General features: G+C 41.3%; 1 protein-coding gene across 5 annotated transcripts in view; it reads right to left on the reverse strand.

Annotated features, from left to right (window-relative positions):
• STK39 (serine/threonine kinase 39) overlaps positions 1–24,100 on the reverse strand; it is a 314,903-nt gene that overhangs the window by 124,354 nt on the left and 166,449 nt on the right. For all 5 annotated transcript variants that reach the window (XM_064586647.1, XM_045868683.3, XM_045868682.3 and 2 more), the window contains 4 exons: positions 16,763–16,885; positions 16,636–16,665; positions 8,839–8,901; positions 7,035–7,102 (listed from right to left, as the gene is read on the reverse strand). In XM_064586647.1, the coding sequence (XP_064442717.1) occupies positions 7,035–7,102; positions 8,839–8,901; positions 16,636–16,665; positions 16,763–16,885 (284 nt within the window). The remainder of the gene's footprint in view (positions 1–7,034; positions 7,103–8,838; positions 8,902–16,635; positions 16,666–16,762; positions 16,886–24,100) is intronic.

A 24,100-nucleotide genomic window follows, 5' to 3' on the forward strand; every position in this document is an offset into this window, starting at 1 on the left:
TAACTATCTCCAGCATTTAACATCAAGACCTAAAGTCTAACCCTTTTTCCTCAAGCCTTACATTTGGCAGGTCGGTTTTAAGAACAAGGTAAAGCAACAGTGTATGTTTTCAAGGAACAAATTAAATTAGCCTTTGCCTCTTTAGTCTTTTGCCTATGATCACCAGAAATGAACAGAGAAATAGGGATTGTAGCTACCATGTATTCGTCTTTTCTTATAGAATGTGACATCTTGAAAAGTAAAATATCTCCCAGTTTCCTACTTACCGAATGAAGGGGAGGCTTACCTGGCATCTTGGGGCTGGGGGTGGGCGGAGGGAGAAGGAAGGCCTACTTCTAGCAGCTAAGTCTGTAAAATGCTATGTAAAAGAAAGTCAGAATGACTTTTTCCAAGAGGTAAGTGGGCAGCTAACCATATAGCATTAGTTAAGGATTGATGAAAGGCCTGCTTGAACTCAAGTCTCTCCCCACTAGCCGGTGGAACACAAGACACATAAATGTTATGCCCAGATGGCCGCAGGGAGTAAGGACAAGCACACTATCTCCCAAAACAATAGCCACACAATGGCTAGACCAGTGATTCCCAAAGACAGAGTGAGGGCCTATTTTTGTGTGTATATGTGTCTATTTATACATATGTACACACATATATCAGAATCTTGATGTGGAAGGAGAGGGTATAAAAGAAGAAGGCATGGATTCTCTAATCTGATAAACACCCGCCGGAACAATCCTCCAGCTTCACCTCAGATGGGCTGGTTTAGGAGGCAGTTTATCTGGGCCCAGAGAAGGAACAAGCGATCTCGAGTAAATTTCAGTTGGGGAATGGGGAATGAAGAAATCGTATGGCGGGCACCAACACTGGGTGGCGGGGCTTTGATCCTTGAGGAGCATGTAACTTTGGAGGTTTCTAAGAGAAGGAAGTTGGACCTGTGAGGGAGGGCTGGTGGCGAGAGAGGAGGGCAGGTGACTGCCACCTTGCACACAGGGGATCACGGAGGGCAATTCCATGAGCCACATTTGTTTATGATTTAAACAGTGACTCAGGGATGCCTGGGTGGCTCAGTCGGTTAAGAGTCTGCCTTGCCCCTCCCCCTGCTTGTGCTCTCTCACTCTCTGGCAAATAAATAAAATCTTTAAATAAATAAACAAACAGTGACTCCTAGACTCCTCTCATAGGTGTGCTCATAGACTCCTCTATGAATGTTTTTAAATGTTGTGTTTCTGTGTCAATTACAATCACACACGTGCGCACACAGATTTATACGCTGGGACATCAGGGCTCAAGCTTCCAGCTCCACTTTATAGTCACAATCACTAGCCTCAAGGGATCGCTGGTGCAACCTGTTCATCCTACCACATTTCCCTAGTAAATTTACTCTCCAGCTCTCCTACACAGTTATCTCCACCTCTCAAACCTCAAACATCTTTCCCCTCTTCACTTTCAACTGATCATGCTCCTTATTTTCCTGAGGACATATAAACAACAGAAGAGGACTTCTGCCTTCCCGAATCCAAATGCATCCATCTCCTGGCACGTCGGCCTGCGCTTCCATCATGGTGGCTGCGCTGTCCAACAGGGGGCCTCTCCATTCTTCTAAGACTGACATCTATGCGTGGGCCTGGGTGCCATCCCATCCACCCATCTGAGGACACCAGTCTTACCATGTCCCCTCCCTCATTCCAGGTTTCCTTCCCATTAACTTATACACAAGGCCTTTTTAAAAAGGACTCCTTTCACCCCATGTTTTCGTTGGGCTATCACCCCATTTCTCTGCTCCCCTGGATGGTACCTTTCTGTTACGTTATCTCTACTAACAAGTAACCTATTCTTGCTAGCTTGTGTTCTCTCTTAACACTCTGTCCCGAATCCAGTTCAGCCAGGATTCTGTCCCCAACACTCCACCGAAACAACTCTTGCCAAGGTCAAGAATGCACTGCATTTTGCCAAATACGATGTGATTTCTTGGTTCCCACTGTGCTTGATGAAGAGCAGCTCCTGCAGCTTTTTACTCCTCCTTTCTTGAGACATTTCCTCTGGTTGGTTTATAGGACCATGCTCTCCTCTACCCCACCAGGCTCTCCTTAGCAATCTGTTGACGGCTCTGCATCCACGTACCACCTGAGAGTGTGCCAGATGACTTGTCTTCACTCACTCCTACATGATTTCATCTAATTTCATAGTTTTAAGTGCCATATGTGCCAATAGTCTCCAATTAGTACCTCTCGCCCAGAACTAGATCTCCTGTGACATCGAGACTCGTGCACCCAAAGGCCTACTTGATGCCACACCCACGTCGTCCACTAGATAACCCAAGCTCACTACTTCTAGAGTTTAATTCTTGATTCCACCCAAACCTGGACCTCCACCTCTCTTCCCCTCCATTCATCCATATTTTCAGGCCCAAACCTTGAGCAATCTTTGAATTCTCATCTCCATCCAGAATTCAATAATTACGTGCCACCTCCATTATTCCCTGGCCTGGTCCAGATCACATCACAGCTCTCTGCATGGCTACAATAGCCTGCCAAGGGGCTCTGCACTTCCACCCTAAATGGTCCCTGGATGGTCTATGCTCCGTAATTCAATCACAGTGGTTGTAAAATGTAACTCAGATATGCTCACAAATTTCCAGTGATTTCCAACCTACTAACAGTGAAGTCCAAAGTCCTCAGCACAGGCTACATGGCCCTACAGGATTCAGCCCCTGCTAACTCTCTGACCTGATCTCCTACCCCTTTGGTCACACTGTTTCCCTGGCTGTTTTTATAATTGCTTATAACATGCTTCCTGCTCAGAATCTTTGCAATCACTGTTTGCTCTGCCTGGAACTCTCTGGCTGCAAACAATCTCATGGCTTGGGTGTCTGCTCAAATACTACTTTATTTAGAGAGCCCTTTTGTGGTAGGCAGAATTCTATGATGGTCTCCAATACCGCTGTCCCCTAGTGTACATGCCCTGCATAATCCTCTCCCCTGGGTGTGAACGAGACCTTTAAATATGATGGGCTATCACTCCCATGATTAAGTTACTTGATATAGCAAAGGTAAAGGGATTTTGTAGATGTAATTAAAGTTCCAAAGCAGTTGATTTTGACTTAATAAAAAGGGAGATTAATGTAGATGAAACTGGCTTAATCCAGTGGGAAACCTTTAACAGAGGGACTGAGCCCTTGAGGAGGGGAGATGGTTTCCTCCTACCCTTGGGGAAAAAAAAAAAAAAAAAAAAGCAAAGTCCTGTTGTGAACTGTGTCTGTGGTAGGTGGCCTGTAGGAGCCAAAGACCTCAGTCCACAACTGCCAGGAAATGAACTCTGCCAAAACCCAAATTAGCTGGTAGAAGACCTCAAGCTCCAGATGAGCATGGCTTAACTGCAGTGTTGTGAGACACAGGAGAGAGCCCATCTAAGCTGTGCCCAGACTTCTGACCTACAGAAACAGAGAGAATAAACGGCTATTGTTGTAAGCCCCGAAATTTGTGCTAACTTATTACACAACAGTAGAAATCTACTATGCCTTTTTTTTTTTTTTTAAAGATTTTTATTTATTTGACAGAGAGAGATACAGCGAGAGAGGGAACACAAGCAGGGGGAGTGGGAGAGGGAGAAGCAGGCTTCCTGCAGAGCAGGGAGCCCGACGCAGGACTCGATCCCAGGACCCTGGGACCATGACCTGAGCCGAAGGCAGACGCTTAACGACTGAGCCACCCAGGCGCCCCTACTATGCCTTCTTTAATATAAAATAGCACCCCCATACTTTCTATGCTTCTGATAGATTTTCCTTCAGGGAACTTGATTAATCATGTAAGGAATATGAATGTTTGAATATTTCCTTTCCCCACCTCTAGAATGTAAGTTCCTAGAAGGCAAGAAATTTAAATTCATCTTTTTTTTTCCCCCCGGTTGCATCACAGCACCTAGAACAGCGCCATGCACATAGCAAATGCTCAATAAATACTTCCAGAGTGAATGGATTTGCTGCTTACATTTATGTCAGCACAGGGTGACCACAAAAACTTAACAGCATTTAACTTTTCATTTTAAAAGGTTATTTCTCAAAGTAGAAGGATTGCCCTTAGAGGAAACCAACTATACATTTTTGGGAGATTCAGGAGTTCTCAAAAATGAAAAAAAACAAAAAACAAAAAACCAAAAAACTGGTTTAAATGAATACCTTGAAAACATTTAGGGGAAAAAATTTTATATAATCAGGCACGAACATATATTCACCAAAAGTCATATTAAAATTCATTTCTAGAAATAAAATTCATTTCTATTTTTTGGAAGTGTTTCTAGGTGGTTAGATTCAGAAAAAAAAATCATTGATATCTCAATTTCAGTAACATTTTTAATGGATCCTTTTAGGATATCCCTCTGAGTAGTTAGTTAAATGTCCACTAAAAAGCAGTAAAGTCAATAGGATTTGTTTCTGCTTGAGCAACTAAACCAAAAAAATACTGATTATTAAAAGCCATGCAAAAAGTGATTGGTTTCTAACAGATGCCAGAAGCCTCTGTTCTACTTGAACTGTTGAACATGTTAAATCAATGTTGTAGATAAAGATGTAAAAGACAGGTTCATCAGATGGGCAACTGACATATATCCAAACATTATAACTAATATGCCACACTGACAATCATGAGTGAAATATGGGCAGGGGATGGAAGGGGGAAGTAAGCAATGGGTCAAAACCAACAGGTTCACTTTTACAGTGACAAATGTTAAGACATATAGAATGAGTTTTAAAATACAAGTTGCCATTCAAATTAAGCTGGATAGCCCTTCAAGTGGAAATAACAAAATCAGAGGCTTTGTTTGGCTGTTAGGTCATATTAGATCAGTCACCAAAGTGCATGGCTATTTCAAAGGGAATGGAAATTTAGGCTGATTCAGGAGAAATATGGAGTGTAAACAGAGAAGAAAAAATCACATAATCTCACTATTGGACTCTAGCCTGCTAAGGCCACATCTGGAAGCCTGCATTTAAATATGGGTGTTACAACATTAAACTGGAAAACGACTCCATGAAGAAAGTTCTGAGGTCAAATGGGTTTTAGAGTAAACTAACTTACATTCCTCCCCTGCAGAACATCTTAGAACCTTTAATATGTTAATATTCCTTGTGATTTTCAAAATTGTGTGTGTGTGTGTGTGTGTGTGTGTGTGTGTGTATAGATAGATGGGCACTATGCACTGTTTCTTAGCTTATTTGAAGGTGGAAGATAGGACCAGGGATCTAAGCCACAAACTCAGGAAGAAACCACATAGGCCGACGAGGAACAAGATAACAAAAGCAGGTACAGACTACATGTCAATAAAAGATCGTGAGGATATAGAACAATATGACAAGAAGCAAGGCCACTTGCACTGTTTTTCCTAGGAAAAAGGAACAAGTCTTGTAAAACTACAAATGGCTCTCAGAAAAACAAGGGGATGCACTTCTTCTATATTGTTCTAGTACCTAAAGCAAAACAGTCTCTGGAGGTAAGGCTCAGGAATATGTATGTGTTTTTAAAACACTCTCCAGAAGAATTTAATCCAGAGAACCTGGTATCTGCTCTGAGGGTCAGAATTGGAGCCCAGATAGGAAGATCAGTTGAATCTCAAGGAAGATGGTGAACCATAACAAAGCGTTTTAGTATCATAGGAGTGATTCATGGAAAAAGAGCTCAAGTATGCACAGAGGCAAAATAGATATCCAGCACACCACTAAAGAAAAAATTCCTGCATATGTCAAGTAGGAGACTGGATGATGGGACTCTAAAGGTCACTCCCAACACTGCACACTCAAGTGCGCTGGATGGTAACCTCCACAGTCTCGCTCACAACTGTATCTCAGGAGCAAACACGGAGCCCGGCACAGTGGTTTTATCACAAATATTGGTGGAATGAATAAATGAACAAGTGAAAAATAAAAGTGGTATCTGGTTCCAAAGTCAAACAAGAAAGGAATGGGCTATTTCATTCTTTGGAGATCACTAAATATGCATAATTATGAATCATAATCAAGGCTACTTTCAAAAATAAGGAAAATGGTCTTTGTAATAATTTCACTTCTTGACTGGGAAATCATCTCTGAATTAAATCACACCAAAGCTTGCTGTGCAGTTCCCCTGGTAAGCATGTGAAAACACATCGCAGATTGTAAATGACCATCAGAAGTAAGGGGTGATTATGCCGACGATTATCCTACCCTGACAGACTAAACTAACTCAGACGACTGGAAACTAACCTTGAAAATGAATCCGCTTTTTATAGCCATGGCTCTGAAAATGGACCATCAGCCATGTGTTTTATTTGTTTAATTGTCAAAGGAGAACACATGTGTAACTTATTTTAAAACACCTTCAACAATGTGACAGTATCCTGATTGACCTGGTGGGTGAAGCTGTTTATAATTAAGTGGAAGCAAGTATGTCTTCAGACACCATATTCTTAACAAAGAATACACACCAAGATGGACCTTACAGTTTAGAAATTCATGAAACAGAAAGAACTTTCATTCACCAGATACAAAGTCGACGCTGTCAGGCACCATATTTGTATCCATTTCCTAGAAGACTGAGGGTTCTTTCAAAATACATCTGTCATTTAGCCACAGTAGCTGATCAAACCTGCCACTGAAAAATGTTCTGAACAGGCAACTTGTAGAACAAGCATGGTTTATTTCTGTCAGACTGACTGCCGAAGTGTGAAAGAAACTCATTAAAAATCTCTTACTGTGATCTTACATTGTAAAAAATATTTTTTTAAAAAAAGGAAAAGCCCAAGAAAGAAAAGGCAAGGAAAAAAAAAACCTTAATGAAGGGTACACTGAGCCTGCAGACACACTCATCTTGTGCTTTCTTTCTTATTCTTCTGTAGTAAGCAATTAGAAAAGAGCAATTAGTCCTCAGAACACAGCATACACACTAGCTGTTTGGTGAAATCAAGTAAGTTAACAATTTTATTTTATGCTAATATTATGAAAACTTAATGAAGGAGATAAGAACATTGTACTATAGGAAAAGCAATACAAAATAAACAGTATTATTTACCTTAATCTTAAAACGAGGTTCACAGCACAAGAAGCTTCTCTATAGTCTTCGCTAGCATTGGGTAGGCCCTTTAAAAACAAAACCGCAAAAAACAAATTAATAAAATCATGACACCCCTTGATTCACATGCCCCTTTCTTTCTGGAAATTTCCAAACTAGGTCTTTATACACATGGCAGGTCCTGTTTGGCCACGTAACAGCTCTCTGTGAAAGTTGGAACGATGCCCAATTCCCATCCCAGTTGCAGAGCCAAATGTTTCAAATAGAAAACCCCACTGTAGGGTGGGTCCTATGAACAAGTGGCATAAGCTGCAGCAAAGAAGAAGGGTCAGCCATCTTAAAGGAGCATCCCTTAAGCTGAGCCATTGCCTGTACCCACTGGGATTTGGTGACACACAAAAGCCAGGCACCTTAAACCTTAGGAGGCAGAGGAAGGTGGGATCCAGTAGGGATCTTCCCTGCCTTTCTCACCTACAACCTATTTCCTTAAATACAGATCATCAACCACAAATGCCTGTACTCCACAGGCCCTCCCTACTCCTACGAATCCCTGGACATGAGTAGACCTTCCTGCTGGAGTAGAAAGAGAGAGATTTCGGGTCAAGACTTGGCTCTGCCACTGACCAAATGTGCAATCACGAGCAAGTCATTCTTTGAACCTATTTTCCCACTTACAAAACGGGGATAATACCGGTCTCAAAAGTTTGCTGGAAGAACAAATAGTATATATGAAAATGACTTATCAACTATAATGTGTTACATAATACTAGTTATCCTAATCCCCTTTCCTGTTTCCCTTATTCTATTTGCCTTCTGACAAATTATTATTCCTAACTTGCCTTTTGTCACTCAACCGGTCCTCACAATTTATCTCAAGTTGTTTTACTGAGTTGCCTGATTCAGAGTAAAAAGACCTAAACTGAATCCCAGCTCTGACTAGTTCTATAACCTTGTTCTACAACCTTGCATGAACCACTTAACCTCTGTACGTCTATGCTTCCTCGGCTATAAAATAAGGGCCAAGGACTAGTTGTCTGATCTCAAACAGGCTTCCTGCAACCATAACATCCTATCACTCTCTCCTCAGTTTACAGCTGCTTTCAGAAAACACACATCGGGTAGGATGAAAATGAGTTTATCGATGGATATGCATATCTGGGGGGCAGAGTTGTGATCCCAAGGCTGGTGATGCTTGATAGTATAACGATTTTAGAGCAAAACGGCTTGCCTATTAATTATACAGCAAAACCAGAATGGTGGCCTGCACCCTGGTACTATGTCCCTCCCCTGTGTTGCTCAGCACCCTGCATCAGCACCCAACACGACTCATGGCGCATGTTTTCCATTATGTAACTTTTAATATAAATAAATTTCACAGTCCCGGACTTTTATTTTTACAAGGCAAGTTGTAGAGATAAATTGGCCTATAAAATTCAATGGTAAAAGAATTATGAAAATAAGTTGTAGAAATCCAACCGAGAGCCAAAAAGAAAAAAAGTATCAATTAATTCTACGGTTCGTGGCTAGAATCTAACAGAATGGGAAGTCATTTTCTTTCCTTTTCTGATTTCACACCGTACCAACAATTTCAGAAGCAGTGTGGTAATCAATCCTTGCTCTTGAACCTATCATTTAAAGGTTGGAGGTCCTGAAAATCATGGTCAATAGTAACAGTACCCTTTTCTCCACACCTATTAAAAAAAAGAGTTTACAAGCCTCCAATTTTGATGGACTGCCCTGAAACTGTCTATCTTCCGAAAATGTTGGTTTTCCTAAAAATAGGTCTACTGGTGGAGAAACGTACCTGAGAGTCCTGCACAGAGAGGGACTGTATCTGCTCGGGTATACGGCTGGCATTCACCGCCATCTGTCAAGAGACACACCGTTATAGCACTTAAGGAAACCAAAATGAGCAGTAAGGTCAGCGTGCTTACACCAAGTCCCTATTATCAGAGACAATTTTGCATAAGTAATTTTAAATTGGTTTTTTGCCCCAAACTGTGGTCCTTTGACACCCTTCATGGGAATCACCTAGGACGCACAGTAAAGTTTTCTGGGACCTGCCTAGCCTAGGATTCAGAATTTCACAGAGACAAGAGAGAATGTGTATCCTTAACAAGCGCCCTGGGTGATTCTTATGCTTTCAGAGAGCCATCAAGCTAAAGTGAAAAGGCAGGGACTATTTGGTAGTTTAAATCTGCTCTAGGACCATCTGTTCTTGTCACAGAATTTTGCCTAAAGTTAAAGGTCCCCAACGAAAGGATGTTAGGATTAGTAACCTTTAACCATGACTTGACCTTTAATCATTACTTGGAACAATTTTTTCCCTGGATTTAAAAAATACATAAGGGTAGCTGGACTTTCAAGACACATTTCTCCAAAAGCAAAGCCAAAGCGATAGGTTATTTTTTTCTCTTGAGTTGGAAATCCAACCCTAATGTGATACTAAACGTATTTTTGCCTCAAGCTTTACTTTTATGAACTCTGCCTTCAAAACAAAACTGAAAAGCCCAAAAAGAAAAAAAACTAGAAGAGGAGCAGCAATGAAAATGAAAAGTACGTATTATTTTCTAAAACTACTATCAACTCTAAAATAATCAGAAGTCATCAGAAATTTCTCACAGCAAATTTTAAGACGTAAAATTCTTACTCTCTGGGCTTCCCCAAAATAACTACGTTAGTAATGAAGTAATAGGGGGAAGCGTACTAATGTATCTGTAATTTACTTTGAAATGCATTAAAAAATGAAGATGGACTGATGGAGGATGTACGCATGATAAATGTATGATAAAGTATAGTAATGGTAGGATCTAGGCGTAGGTATGTGCATGTTCACTATAAAATACTTTTACTGTTGCTATATATTTGAAAATTTTCATAGTAAAATATTGGGGGGAAATGAATAAGCAACCTGCATTCTTTAACCAGTCAGAGGACCTGGGCCTACACCAAATGATCTCTTGTAAAGAATCCTTCAGGCTGACTGATCCCATGATCTCAATTAAGATTTGAGATACAACCAAAAGCTACATCAGCACTTACAGAATATTCTACCTCTAGTCAAAAGACTACTCTAAACTGAAAAACCTTAACAGCATTTACTAGAGATGAAAACCTCTCTTCCTCCTAAGGAGGTTCCCCTCTCCTCCCCTGCTCCCTTATTCCTGGGCCATCATCAGGATGGAGAGCTAGTTAACTAGACTGGGGGCTGGATCCCCAAGGACCCTATGCAACCTCACTCTGTAGGTGCAGCCCTGCAGGTAATGAAGAGACCAGCCTCTGGCTCTCAAGGGTACAAAAGCGATACAGGGGATTCCTCAGGAAAATATGCAGAGATGCACAGGAGGGGTGGAGAGCGAAGTTTCTTGCGCAAAACATCTTCCTTGACAACCAACTCCAGTCACCCAAATTCTACCATTATGGGTGAACATTTTTAAATATAAAAACTTACAAGAAAGCTAACATATTAAGCAGGTGTTATTCATCACCAATATAAATTTGCTTACTGGAATTTTTTTGTTTGTTTTTAAACAGTTTGTTATAAGAGGGAATGGGGGTTTTCATAGAAGGGGAAGAGAAGAACACATTAATGGTGGATACCACCCTGGAAATAGGCCTGAGACTGGGCGAAAGAGGGAAAAATCCCAGAATAGAGAAAAGAAAGGGACAATGTCTGCTAATTCTCCACAAGGCTCTGCCTAATCTTCTCCTTTTCTATTTTTAAAATTACTGTGGCAAAAAATAAAAATAAAAAATAAAATAACTGTGGCTAACTAAATGCAGTGTGTTATCCTGGATTGGATCCTGGGACCAAAATAAAGGATATTAGTGGACAAACTAGAGCAATATGAACATAGTCTGTGGTTTAGCTGATGGTAATGTAGCACTTTTGTTTCTTAGTTGTGACAAATGAACCAGGCTCACACAGAATGGAACAGTGGGTGAAGAGTGTATGGGAACTTTGTACTATCTTTGTCACTTTTCTCAAAATCTAAAATTATTGCAAAATAGGTTTTCAGAAATACAGAAGATTTCTGATGACAAATCTAATGTTTATGACAAAAAGTCAGAAAGCCGGTCACCGGAAATAAGAACATCTTTTAGAAAATGGTGGCAGGAAAGTATGGAGTCAAAGCCATCTGTGGTGACAAAGCCATGCATAATAAATTTGGAGGCAGAAATTAAATCTGTGCCTCCATCTACCAATGGATATAATACAAACATGTGTAAGAGCTGACAGGCATTTGGAAAACACAATGTCCTCAGAAATACACTAAAAAAAGCTAACGGCAGTTCTAACAATCAGGCAATAGCCATGAGTCAACATAAGCAATAAATTTAGCTTTCACATTGTGATGAACCTCTAGTAAAATTAACTCAACCTAAATCCACACCCAATTTATTTTCTCCCCAGAACAAAATACCAGAGTCAGGAAACGTTTTCACAATTAACCTCGCCTAGATTCTGTAATAAAATTCTTCAACATAGCTCTTATGGGTTGTCGAGGGCCTCGGTCAACAAACCTTCCCACCTGGCGATTTCTGATAGATACTTAAAACAAATCTTCAGAAATTTTGAGCACACAATCTCCCTGGATTTCAGTGTGGCCTTCCGGAGTCAGAGCAAGTGGTGTGGTTTTCCTAGCCAGTGGTTCTTGATCCTAGCCATGTATCAGAATCACATCAGCAGCTTTCTAAAAATCTGGGTTGCCTGGACATCACCCCCAACTCCCAAATCACAATTTGAGGGCTGGCTCTAGGCATCTGCATTTTTAAAGCTTTCGGTTTTTCTGTTGTGCAGCCAAGGTTGCAAACCATTTGTTTTCATGCCTAACAGAGGGGCTGGGGTAAAAATAACGCTTCCTTAGTAGAAGCCTTAGCAAATGTCTCCCTCGGTTAAAGGAAACCCAAAGAAAGTGGGAATGTAAAGATAAAGGCAATTTTACTTTTATATAGAAAATTAGGATATAAAGCAAAACCAATTTTAAAAATTATAAACATGTATTATTTTCAGAATCTGACAAAAACAGATTCCCAAGTCACGGGTCAAAAAGAAGATCAATTATGAGGTAATAGCTGAAAAGTTTCCTATAAGATAGGATGGCATATAGACTAGGAAACCCCACCTAAGGAAGCCAGTCTTGCCCCCGACCTCCACCTCCAAAGAGATGAGAAGCAGAGAGCCTGCTTTATATAATTCCCACAATGCCACAGTACCTAACACTGCTTCATGTAAAAATCAGGCACAGATATTTGCTCAATTAACTTCATTATTAATACTATTGTTACATTAACAATATAGTCACCTTTAAGTCACCACTGGTTTTCACCATCCAAGTGGAATATTATAATAAATAAATGAAATGAGCATGAATTATCTACTTACTATAAACTATGAATTACTAGTAGGCTGTAACTAATACTTGGCAAGGCTATTTCTAAAACATCAGGTTAGGAACACAGGAGGACCAATTTTTCTATGGGATTGGCTATGAATCTCAAGACAAGTGGTGTAATTCTGGCACTTTCCAGGTTACACTGGAAATTCTCTTGGATTTAAGAGGATGTCCAAATACGGCCGAGTATCAGGCACACCTTCCCAAGGCCCTTCTAACAAACATCCCACCCTGACCTCCTTAATCTTCAACAAGTGCTATAATACCTGGACATTCTGCCTTATACTTCCTAGGGAAGCCAAATTGGCCTTTACAAATTAAGCATCTAAAACACTCCCTCCTTTACTGAAGCATCTTATTCTGTCTCAACGTGGAACTACCAAGTAGGGCTCCCGTCTCTGAACCTCAGCTCGATTATGTAACATCTTCTGATTTTTTTTTTCCCTCACCTCTGACCCACTCACAAATATGATATGCCTCTTCAGGCACTTGTTTAATGTCTATTTCAGCGTGTGGGTATTCACATCACCAACGAACATGTACAGAGTGTCCACTAGATGCAATGGGAACACAAATATGAATAAAATACTAGCCCTGTCTTCTAGGGGCTTCTAGTTAAGTAAATAGACTGCAATTTAAATGACAAACGTCCTTGAAAAGCTTATTAAAATGTAAACACTGGCATTTAAATGTGCAATTTGGCACAGATAAGCATTTTTACCCTTAAAGATGTTTAAAGATATAAGGTACCCTGTCAGAGGCTGTATAAATTGGTACTGCTTTTTTACTCTCAACTTTACAGAGACACAATTGACAAACAGAAATGTGAGATATTTAAAGTGGTTCACCTTTTGATAGCAGCTATTAAAAATTCAAAATCAGGGCGCCTGGGTGGCTCAGTCGGTTAAGCGACTGCCTTCGGCTCAGGTCATGATCCTGGAGTCCCGGGATCGAGTCCCGCATCGGGCTCCCTGCTTGGCGGGGAGTCTGCTTCTCCCTCTGACCCTCCCCCCTCTCATGTGCTCTCTCTCTCTCTCACTCTCTCTCTCAAATAAATAAATTAAAAAAAAAAATCTTAAAAAAAAAATTCAAAATCAGATTTTCTCAAACGAAATAATCAGTTCTTTTAATTCTTTAAATTACTTCACCTGCACACATGCCCTTGATATGCAGACACAAAAAGTGAATGGAAGGCAGTTTGTAATCGTAACCTAAACGCTCACCAAGAAGTTAATGGTTAAATTAACCATTTCAATTGATCCAGGGTAATACTACTTGGCAGTTAAAAAGAGAGGCAGATCTACAGAACAACTAACATGGGAAGATTTCCAAGATAGAACGCAAGTTGCAAAAACCAAAAAACATTTTTTGTGGAATCACTATGTTGTCCACCTGAAACCAATGTAACGTTGTGTCAACTATACTTCAGTAAAAATGTGTATGGTGTTTATAATCCCATTCACATTTTTAATAGGATACAGATTTCTTTATTTACATATTTGTATGTAAATGAGCAGAAAAAGTCTAGAAGAAAATATTGCAAACTGACAACCTCTGTGGAAAGAAGGAATAGACACGGGGCAAGAGGGGTAGCAAAATAGAGAAACTTGAAGAGCCACTTGTATTTAATGCTTCCGTAAGAAGAATTTTATGTCTTTGCATCCCTTTCAATAACACCTACTCTGACCAACCCATTTAAAATTATAATCCCCTACCACATCCCTGTACTTCCCATCCACCATTTTTTCCCCATTGCTCCTATTCCATTGTAACAAACCACAAATTTACTGATTTATGAAGGCTGTTGCTTGTTGTTGGTCTGCTCCCATCAAAATGTAAGTGCCACAGGGACAGGGATTTCGTGTTTTTTTCCCTCACTGATGTATCCCCCAAACCTACTAAAACAGTGTGCACAGTATGCGTGTGTGTGTGTGTGTGTGTGCGTGTATTTGTTGCCTATTTACACATTCAACAGTTCTAATTCCTTTCTGCAATATATAAATATTTTTTGCCTCACTTACAAAAAGTGGATTTAGGTGGGTGGCAAGTCAGGAAGCTACTTTAATAAAAAGCTGAAAGGACAGAGGAACCATCATTGTGGCTGCTCTTAACACAGCTCAGGATACTGAAATGCCAGCCTTGAAAAACAAAACAGAACAAAACAAAAAACTGGCCTGAAAAGCTATGCAATAGCAGGTGGGGCTGATTATTCCTAAAATGTGGTAAAAGTGTTTACATTCAAAGACATGAACCTTTTCACAAAAATAAGGCTATCTATGTGTTCCTTAATTATGAACCAGCATGGGAACAGACATATGCCTCTGGGAAACCAAATGAGCTGAGACACAGAGAAGTGCCTAAGACTTTCAAATCCCACCCAAGAAGGTCGAGAGTGAGGATGATTAACTGTCAGCGTGCTATCCATTACTCTTTCCTGTCTGTGCAGAAAATATTCTTGCCAAAAAGATACTGTTAATATCCAAGTAACAGATCAGTTATCAGCAATTTCAACAAGCACAGAGGAGGATATTGTCACAATAAACTTAAATTCTCAAGAGGAAAGACCCACACCCATCAGTCTGCACGAGGGAAGGCTGGATTCGGTGAATACGCTCTGATAAAGACGTCCCATAGTGAACCAATACAAATGCTTTCTGCATCACGCTGCCACTTGAATCACATTATTTTGTTCTATTTCTAGGCAGGATGGGCACTTCTGGTTCGAGACACTCTAGGAAATAGATGAAAAACCTTGACTCCACACTTCACTGTGGGTAAAATAGGCAAGTGGGCAGGGAGACAGCACAGTTCACGATACCCGGTTAAGATCATTCTAAAAGCCAGCACATGTGTGCAGCTGATGGGTCCTACTGTGGAGCTTATCACCATCGTTTGTAACAGGGAGGGATAACTTCCTTGATGAAGCTTATATGTTATGTACAAAATGAAAAAGATGAATTCCTATGATAAACATAGGAAGAAACAGGAACTGAAGGACAGGTAACAAGGGGAGGCAGGCAGGCTGAAAAATCCCGAGGGGAGGCCTACTGGTGTGGCAGGAAGGATGAAGAGACCGGAGGGAGGGGAGAGTGACAGGGAGACAATGGCTTGTAGCTCGGACGTGCTCTTCGCAGAAGGGCCAGCTGGCAACTGCCCCTTGTAGTGGATGGAAGATTGACCTCGTTGCATCAAAAGGAAATGTCTGCTAATTTAAAAAAAAATAAAAGTTGGGGTGGATCCCATTTGTAACCCAAAGTCTTCTGTTTTCTTAATGAGAATTTATCAAGGCATACATTAATTACTAGGTCTATAAAATATTTGGAGCTATTTAAATACGCTCAAATTTTCTCTAGGAGAATTGGCAAGTCTTTTGAACTACAGTCATCATTAGGCACTAGGATAATTAACCAGATGGAGGAAGTTAAGTTAATCAAAAGATGACTAGTTCTCAAAGGGAAGCTGACGAGTGTTCCTTGCCTACGAAGCTACCCAGGACACTGTAAGGCCAAGACAGACAGATCCAACATGAAGTTTCCAACCAGTTTCTATCTGCTTTATTGTAAACTAAAAAATCTAGAAGAGATTTAGCCTGTATGCCTGCTGTGTTTTCTAAAAGACAGTAATATGAGTTGGATCAACTGAGTCCTAAGTTGAGCACCCAGTGAGCATTTTATGTACATGATTTCATCAATCCTCAGAGCAATTTAAAAGTAGTATGATCAGGGCGCCTGGGTGGCTCAGTTGGTTAAACGACTGCCTTCGGCTCAGGTCATGGTCCTGGAGTCCCAGGATCGAGTCCCACGTCGGGCTCTCTGCTCAGCAGGGAGTCTGCTTCTCCCTCTGACCCTCCTCCCTCTCCTGCTCTCTGTCTCTCATTCTCTCTCTCTCTCAAATAAATAAATAAAATCTTAAAAAAAATAAAATAAAAAATAAAATAAAATAAAAAGTAGTATGATCATCACCATCTGACAGATGAAGAAACGGAGGCTCAGAGTAAAATCATCTGCCCCAATTTATAAAGCCCAAGAGTAACTCACAATTGGGACCTGCAAAGTCTACATGCCTTTTCTTTTCTGCTATTCCACGAGAACAAAATTTTGAAGTCTCTTTCCCCAAATGGATCACATTCTGACGCCACAAGGGGTGGTGGAGGGGGCGGGGGTGAGTGGGCCAAAAAAATTTTAAAATAAATAACCACCACTCACCTCTGGGTTTTCTTCTTTTACTCTTCGTGACTGTAAAACAATTGCAGATCCATTAATACATGCACCCACGAAATGCCACAAAAATAAAATGTGCACAGGTTAGCTCACCGTCGTCAATGTCACTTACCTTTTCTTGAGAAAAAGCTGCCTTCCCTTCTTCGCTTTTCTCATCCATCTCGTCGTCACTCCACTCCCAGTCACCGTCCTCGGTTTTATGAAGGTGACCGCTTGACCCAGGAACTCTTCTCACCTGAATCAAAACACACGGCCCAATTCTTCACTAGTGGAAGGCAAACAGCGCTCGCTGGGACAGCAACTTGGGTTACGCAGCGCACGCCTACCCTGAAGATACCCTGACCGGTATGAATTAGGGACAGCAGTTAGTACCCAAAAGGACCACCCAGCCCGCAAACTCCCAAACTTGCCCTCTTTCCAAAGCAATCATGTTCTCGAAATGCATTACTACACACATGAAGAATAAAATATTTTGGAAGAACACCACACACATCAGCCATCGGGATCAAACCCATCTTTCACTTTTGCTTCGGTAAACACTTCATTAATTACTACACATTAAAGGCCATGTGGTCGGCTTCAAGACTGCCTAAGGAAATGCAAGTGAGCAACAGACTGCTGATGGAGGGAAGGCAGGGGAATCAGGGAGCCTAATGAAGCGTACGAATCTAGGGGTATATCAGCGATCTAAAACCTACGTCAAAAAAAAAAAGCAAATACTCTTCTGTTGCCATCTCGCTTCTTTTCAGAACCTGACATCACCCTTGTTGTCCCAGGATTCTGCTCAACCTACTTAAGCAAAATGAAACAGCATCAGACTATTCTTCACACACCTTGTAACACTTTTGAGACTTGGGGGATTGCTAGAAACACAGCAAGATAATCAGCAGCCATGCCAGATAATCTAAACAGATTACATCAATTGTCTGCAAGAATTTCAACATTTTTTTTGAACCAGGGTAGAGATGTGATTCAGGGGTATGCTTTCCAAATGCCTGGTGTAGGTGAAAAAGCAAAACTTTTTAAAAGGACAGGATGACTGAGAATGATGAGCCTCTGGCCAAAGTAATTTGCATTTTTAAAAAAATGGACTCAGACATAATTAAACAAAGCAATGTAGCAGATGAACATGTGAACATAAGAGCCAAAGATCCACTGACTCGGAGAAACCTCAAGGGGAAAGGGACCCTGGAGACGGTCTAGTCTGACCCCCTCGTTTTACAGATAAGAAAATGAAGGCCCAGAACGTGACTGAAAATCACAGGGCTATAAGGACAAAATTAAGGCAAGAAAAAAGCCTTCAGATTCCCATTCAAATGTGAGACTTACACCATTGAATGATCACGGTGAAACTGAAGTTGTCTAAAAACATCCTGTGAAGACTTTGAAAGACTATAATGTGAAGAAAACACTATTTTCCATAATAGAAACTAGTTAGTTATATCATGGGAGCCTCCTTAATGCTAAGGAAATACCACAGACCTTAAATGTAAAGTAAGGATTTACATACATGTTCAGTCAATGTCAATTCACAATCAGTGCAGGCTCGGGGTTGGGTTTGACTTAAAGACATTATCATGTGGAACCTGTAAAGCCTGACCACTTGGTCTAGAAGATCTGAGCCTCAATATGGAAAGTTAAAAAATAAAGTTCTTATTCATAACTGCAAACAGTTATGCTCAATTAAAAAAGAGAAGAAAAAAAAAAAAGCTTCTCTCCACTCTAAAAAAACCGAATTCACCTTTGAAACAACCCCTTCTGTGCTTAACATATTTTTTTCCATTTACATTTTTTGAGTCATTGGAAAAGACCTAATGATACTGATTTTAATGTGTTAATAGATGCTGGCAAAGTAGTGTAGGGAAAAAAATGCTGAAATGTCCTTTGAGACATTCAGAACAGACTGCTCTTTAAAACTACAAAGAAATGGATAGAAGAAAATTTTTTTCTAAAAAATGATTTATTTATTTTAGAGAGAGCACACAAGTGGGAGGGGCGGGGGGGGGTCCCAAGCAGGCTCCACGCCGAGTGCAGAGCCCGATGTGGGGGCTCAATCCCAGTACCCCAAGATTATGACCTGAACGGAAACCCAGAGTCGACACTCAACCGACTGGGCCACCCAGGCGCCCCTAGAGAAAATAATTTTCTGTTGACATATACAATAAAATTATTTTCTTAGCAGTATTCATCATGATGATAGCAACAGAGAGGAAAATCTGTGTTTAATGACTACATTAAAAGACTTTAAAGCCACATCTATTACAAAACATAGAAGTACATACAAAACTAAGAAGTAAGAAAACAAGGAAAACTATCAGAAACAGAACTCTACCTTTACTGAAACAGAAAACAAAACAAAACAAGCATGGCTGATGAGTTAGTATTCTTCAAGTACTAATATTTGAGATTACACTAAGGAAGTCTCCAACGACAGACATAGTGCAGCTTCACACCCTAAAATCTCCTTTATGCCCTTTCTCCTCTCTCTGTTTACAAGATCTGCCAGTTCTGTTTCTATAAGCAGACTCCAACCACAGACAATAAAATGGCTACCTTCTATTTTATTTTAGAACGCTGGGTGTCTCCCTCCTAGATTTATTTGCTGGAAGAGAGAAAGATAAAGCAAAAGGTCTAAGATTATAGCCTCGGGCACTGAAAGAAATGGTGACATGGGCCTTTAACTAATAAATACTGAATAAACGTAGAAATTAAGACAAAAACATTATAAAATCTACGTAGCAGAAAATATTGGTATAGGAGTCGCGAGAACAAGAATACAGACCTGTTAAGAACATCCTCTCTCGGTTTACTGGAAAGAAAAGAACTTGCAGCATAATTTGAAACCAGGGTTTCACGGTTATGGGACATTGACCTCCACTGAAAAGACCAGAAAGCAATTTTACAAAGTTACATCCCTGTAGGGAGTTTGCAGAGACTCCAGGAAAACAACTTCTACCTTCCAAAGCCAAAGCAACTAAGTTTCACATTGTTTAACAAATGGGGTTCTTATTTAGGAACTGATGAATACTCTACAAAATAAAAAAATTTAAAAAAAAAATGTGTAAAGGCTTCTGCCCTTCCCCATCTCCTACCACGAGGATGGGGGTTACCACTGCATTGCTCTCATTCTGTTTAACAAATTCACAACTTAGTAAAGCCAAGAGGAGGTAGCTGGGGGTTTAAAAAAAGAATCCAATGCTTCTCAGAGAAAGGAGCTCAGTCAGGAGCCCACAAATTCCTCAGGTCCAACAGTGAGGTTAGACAAAGTTTTACATGCAGTAACATTTATTCCCAAGACTGGGCATAAAATACAGTTGAGCAGTTCTACTGAAAGGTTATTTTCTTTCCTTTCTCGAAACCCCGTTTTTATGAAAATCCATTTTAAAAACTGAACCAAAGTTCTGATTCCCACCAGAAAAGAAGTCCGTTTCAGACAGAAAAGAAGCAGGGAACAGTGTGACTCCCGGGCTACTGCTGGTGGCAGAGCCGGGATGCCAGCAACAAGGGGAAGTCACTGGGATGTTCCCAGTGGCGCCCCTCTGAACAGGAGCTTTCTAGAAATAACCAGGACCCAGGGTCTCTGTACAACATCTCACATTGAGCCCTGACACCAGAACAGGAAAAAAGGTTTGAAGGACAGAAGGCGACAGCCAGCAGATAAGCTATCTAGACTGGGTGTTAAGCATGTTAGAAATTAAAGTGTGTTTCTCTAACAAAGGATGAATGTGACCCCAAGAAAAACTGGCCAAAATTTAGCAGCATTTGTCCAATCCTGTAGGGCCCGCTGTTCCCACCGCTACATTAACGTCTCCCAGGAGGAATGATTTCTCCATCAATGGGAATTCTGCACTGCACTTCTCCACCTGGTAACATACAGCCTGACCGGAGTGATCCAGACATGGTAGAAAGCAACACCCAGTAACTTTTCCCTTATCAGGCATTCTACTGACCAGAAGAATTAAACATGTTTCTAATTAAATGCGGTTTATAACATCTGAGGTGCTGCCAAGGAAACAAAAAGCCTTCTAAATCATCAAAAATAAAAAATAAAATTAGGGGCACCTGGGTGGCTCAGTCGGTTAAGCGTCCAACTCTTGGTTTCAGCTCAGGTCATGATCTCAGGGTTGTGGGACTGAGCACCCCCCGCCTCGTTGGGCTCCGCGCTCAGTGCAGAGTCTGCTTGTCCCTCTCCCTCTGCTCCTCCCCCCACTTGTGTTCTCTATCTCTAAAATAAATAAACTCTTTTTAAAAAAATAAAATAAAATTAGACTAAGTTTTCAGCAGGAAATATTTTACTGTCCCCCATCTTATACTCTGACATTACATCCTACAACCTCTCTGACACCTCCATCCCACACCTACTACCTGGCCTCACTGTGCTCTCTGGCCCGCAGCCCTCCCTCCGGGCTTCACCCCCCATCTTATAAGGTCTGGAGCCCACAGCTGACTCTGCTGATACTGCACTTATTATACCCCACCCCCAGGCCCCTTCCTGTACAAATTACACCTGGGAGGAAAGCCGGGGTGCTCAGTCCAAATATACCCATCCTTCATTCCTGAGCGAATGGAGACTAGCCATGCACCTGATGCCATGACGGATGGTTGCTGGCCACTCCTGGGGGGTGCGGGGGGGCAGGTATCAGGACTGCCACAACCCTGCCACTCAAGGTGTGGTTCCCGCACCAGCCGCAACAGCATCACCGGGGAGCTTTATCAGAAATGCTGAATCTTGGGCCCCACTCCAAACCCACTAAATCATAATATTCCTTTTAGCAAGCGCTTCAGGTGATTCCTATTCTCATTCAGGTTGGAGAAGCACTGTGCTGATTGCTGTTAGCCTATTCCCTCTCCCCAGCCCGTAATACCAGCTGTTATTTATGTAAGACAGTTACTGGGCTCTGAGAACTTTAAATACCTTAATTAACTTAATCTTCAGGGTAGTTTTGTGAGCTGAGAATCATTGTACTCGCCCATTTTTCTGAGGGAAAACAAGTGAAACACCTGGCCCAACCCATAGAGCTGGGAGAGCCGGGGCCAGGACGGGAGAGCAGGAGTCTGACCCCAACCTTCCAGGGCCGGGCTCCGCTACTGCGGCTCACCGGGGAGCCCCATCCTGCCCAGCTCCAGCCATCTCAAACAGCTCCCTCCACCTGCCACCCTGAGCGCACCAAGTCCATCCAACCTATAGCACGCCCCTTCGACGTGATTCTGATCACCTCCTTCACACGCTCCACCCACCTTAGCCTCTTTCCCACCTGCCTGTATGTAGGAAAATGGATCCCCTTTCCTCTGAAAGCCAACACCTCCTCTGTGCTCCTCATTTATCTACACACTTACCCACTCCTTCAAGACACTTCCAGCCAGGCCCTGCTCATCTACATCCACCAGAAACACATTCAAGTCTCTCCTATACTTCTGCCCAAAAGCGGGGGCAGGCTCGGATTTTGTTCCTTCCACGAGCAGTCACTCCGTCCCTCTCCCCTCCCACACTCAGCATTTTTCTGAAGATCGTCTCTAATTGCTGCCTTCACGTGCTCGGCCCATCCTCACTCTTTAATCTCAATACAAAAGATTATCTGTCCCCAGTAGGCCACCCAAACTGCCTCTCCTGCACAGGATTTACTGACTTCACACTTGTGTAATGAAACAAACGCTCCTCTCTGTTGCCCTAATGCTATCTTGTAGACACAGCTGAATCCCATTCTTTTCCTTCACACTCTCTCCAAACCTGGACTGCTTCTCCTTCTGCTGTTCTCTGTCCTTCCATGTCCTACTACTGTTCTTTGTTCCGTCTTAACTGCACACACGGCTGCCAGACTCGGTCTCCTTGAAAGAGCACACAGTCTCCATGGCCTCCCCTATCTAAGCTGATGACCTTGGAAACGTTGTCTCTCAGTCTGGTTTTTGAAATGCTCTGTGGGATACGAAAGTCTGATCAGTTGCTAGTGAGCCATCTACACATTCATTAATGCTCGACCCCCAGCCTCACTCTTGACACTTCTCCAGGGCTGTCTACCTTAGCAAATGCCTCCGTGCTGGAGGTGGGTCACAGTTGGCTGAGGAGAGTCCACTGTTAAAATTTCACAAAGTTTGCAAGACAGTTGACCTCACACTGGTTGCGTAAAACTGGCCCCAGTAGGAGTATTTACACAATGGAAACTGGAAAATAATACAAATTAGGATTTGCACTCCTCCCTCACTGCCAGAATACCAGTTTTCAACATTTACCAGCACACCACAGGTGGTTAAGATTCACTTCATGGGAATGTTATAAAATTTGACCGAGACATTTCACACAAGCTTAGTAGTTATTCCTGGGAATAGCTAGTTTACAATGGCAAATATCTCATTCCTATTGCACAAGCCTCTCAAATTTCACCTTTACAACACACCTTTAAAATACACACAAATTGCTGCTTACGTATCAACCATACCATTCGAGGTACATCTGAGGGAGGCAACTATCTTTGTATTACGTAAACTGACACATACACATCCGGCTTGGGATAACATTTATTATGAAAGCATCATGAGGAAACAGTGTTCTATTCTTTTTTAATGCAAATGAAAGTGAGAAGAGTGACCCCTGAAAAATTGTGTTAGGTGATGCAAAAACTGGATCTATGATGATTGATGCCAATCCTGCAAGTCGAGAGACTAAATAACATTGCTTAATACAAAGTAAGAAAGGAAAACAGGGACGCCTAAGTGGCTCAGTGGTTTAAGAGTCTGCCTTCGGCTCAGGACATGATCCCAGGGTCCCGGGATCGAGTCCCACGTTGGGCTCCCTGCTCAGTGGAGAGCCTGCTTCTCCCTCTCCCTTTGCCCCCGCCCCCGCTCGTGCTTGCTCTCACTCTCTCTCTCTCACTTGCTCTTGCTCTCTATCTCAAATAAATAATAAAAAAAAGGAAAACAAATGATGTATTTCCAAATAAAATTGTTTTGTATAATGTGTTACATATCATAGTTACACATAATTAAAAGTTTTATCGGTATTTCTTCTATGTCCCTAGGTGTTCAATATGTTCAAAGTCAGCAGAACACTTTTATTTTTTTTCCTAATCTTTAGATCTGGAAAATAAAGATTCCTTTATTTTCAAGTTACCTTTATAATTAGGAATGTACAATAAATTCTGCCGACAAGATCAATAATTTTACACCTGATAGATTTTCTGTACTGCCAGTTAAAGCATGGAATTAAGTTCTCAAAATTCCTGTAAATCTTAATATGACAGTAAATCGATAGTAAACATAAATGTCATTGAAAAATTATTCATTTTGTTTATAACAATTTGGAACCTTGATTATTTGATAGAATATGAGAAAAGTAAAGTGTGAAAGATAGAAAAGTACTGGTCTAGTTTACGTTTCTGTTCACACATTCTAACCCCAGAAGAACAGAAATACAGAAATGTATTATTTCTACTAAGCGTCTCTCTATAGAAATTGT

The sequence above is a fragment of the Mirounga angustirostris genome, unplaced genomic scaffold (assembly GCF_029215605.1).
Source record: "Mirounga angustirostris isolate CCGP_5_RB_7025 unplaced genomic scaffold, mMirAng1.0.hap1 SCAF_3, whole genome shotgun sequence".
Classification (NCBI taxonomy): Eukaryota; Metazoa; Chordata; class Mammalia; order Carnivora; family Phocidae; genus Mirounga; species Mirounga angustirostris.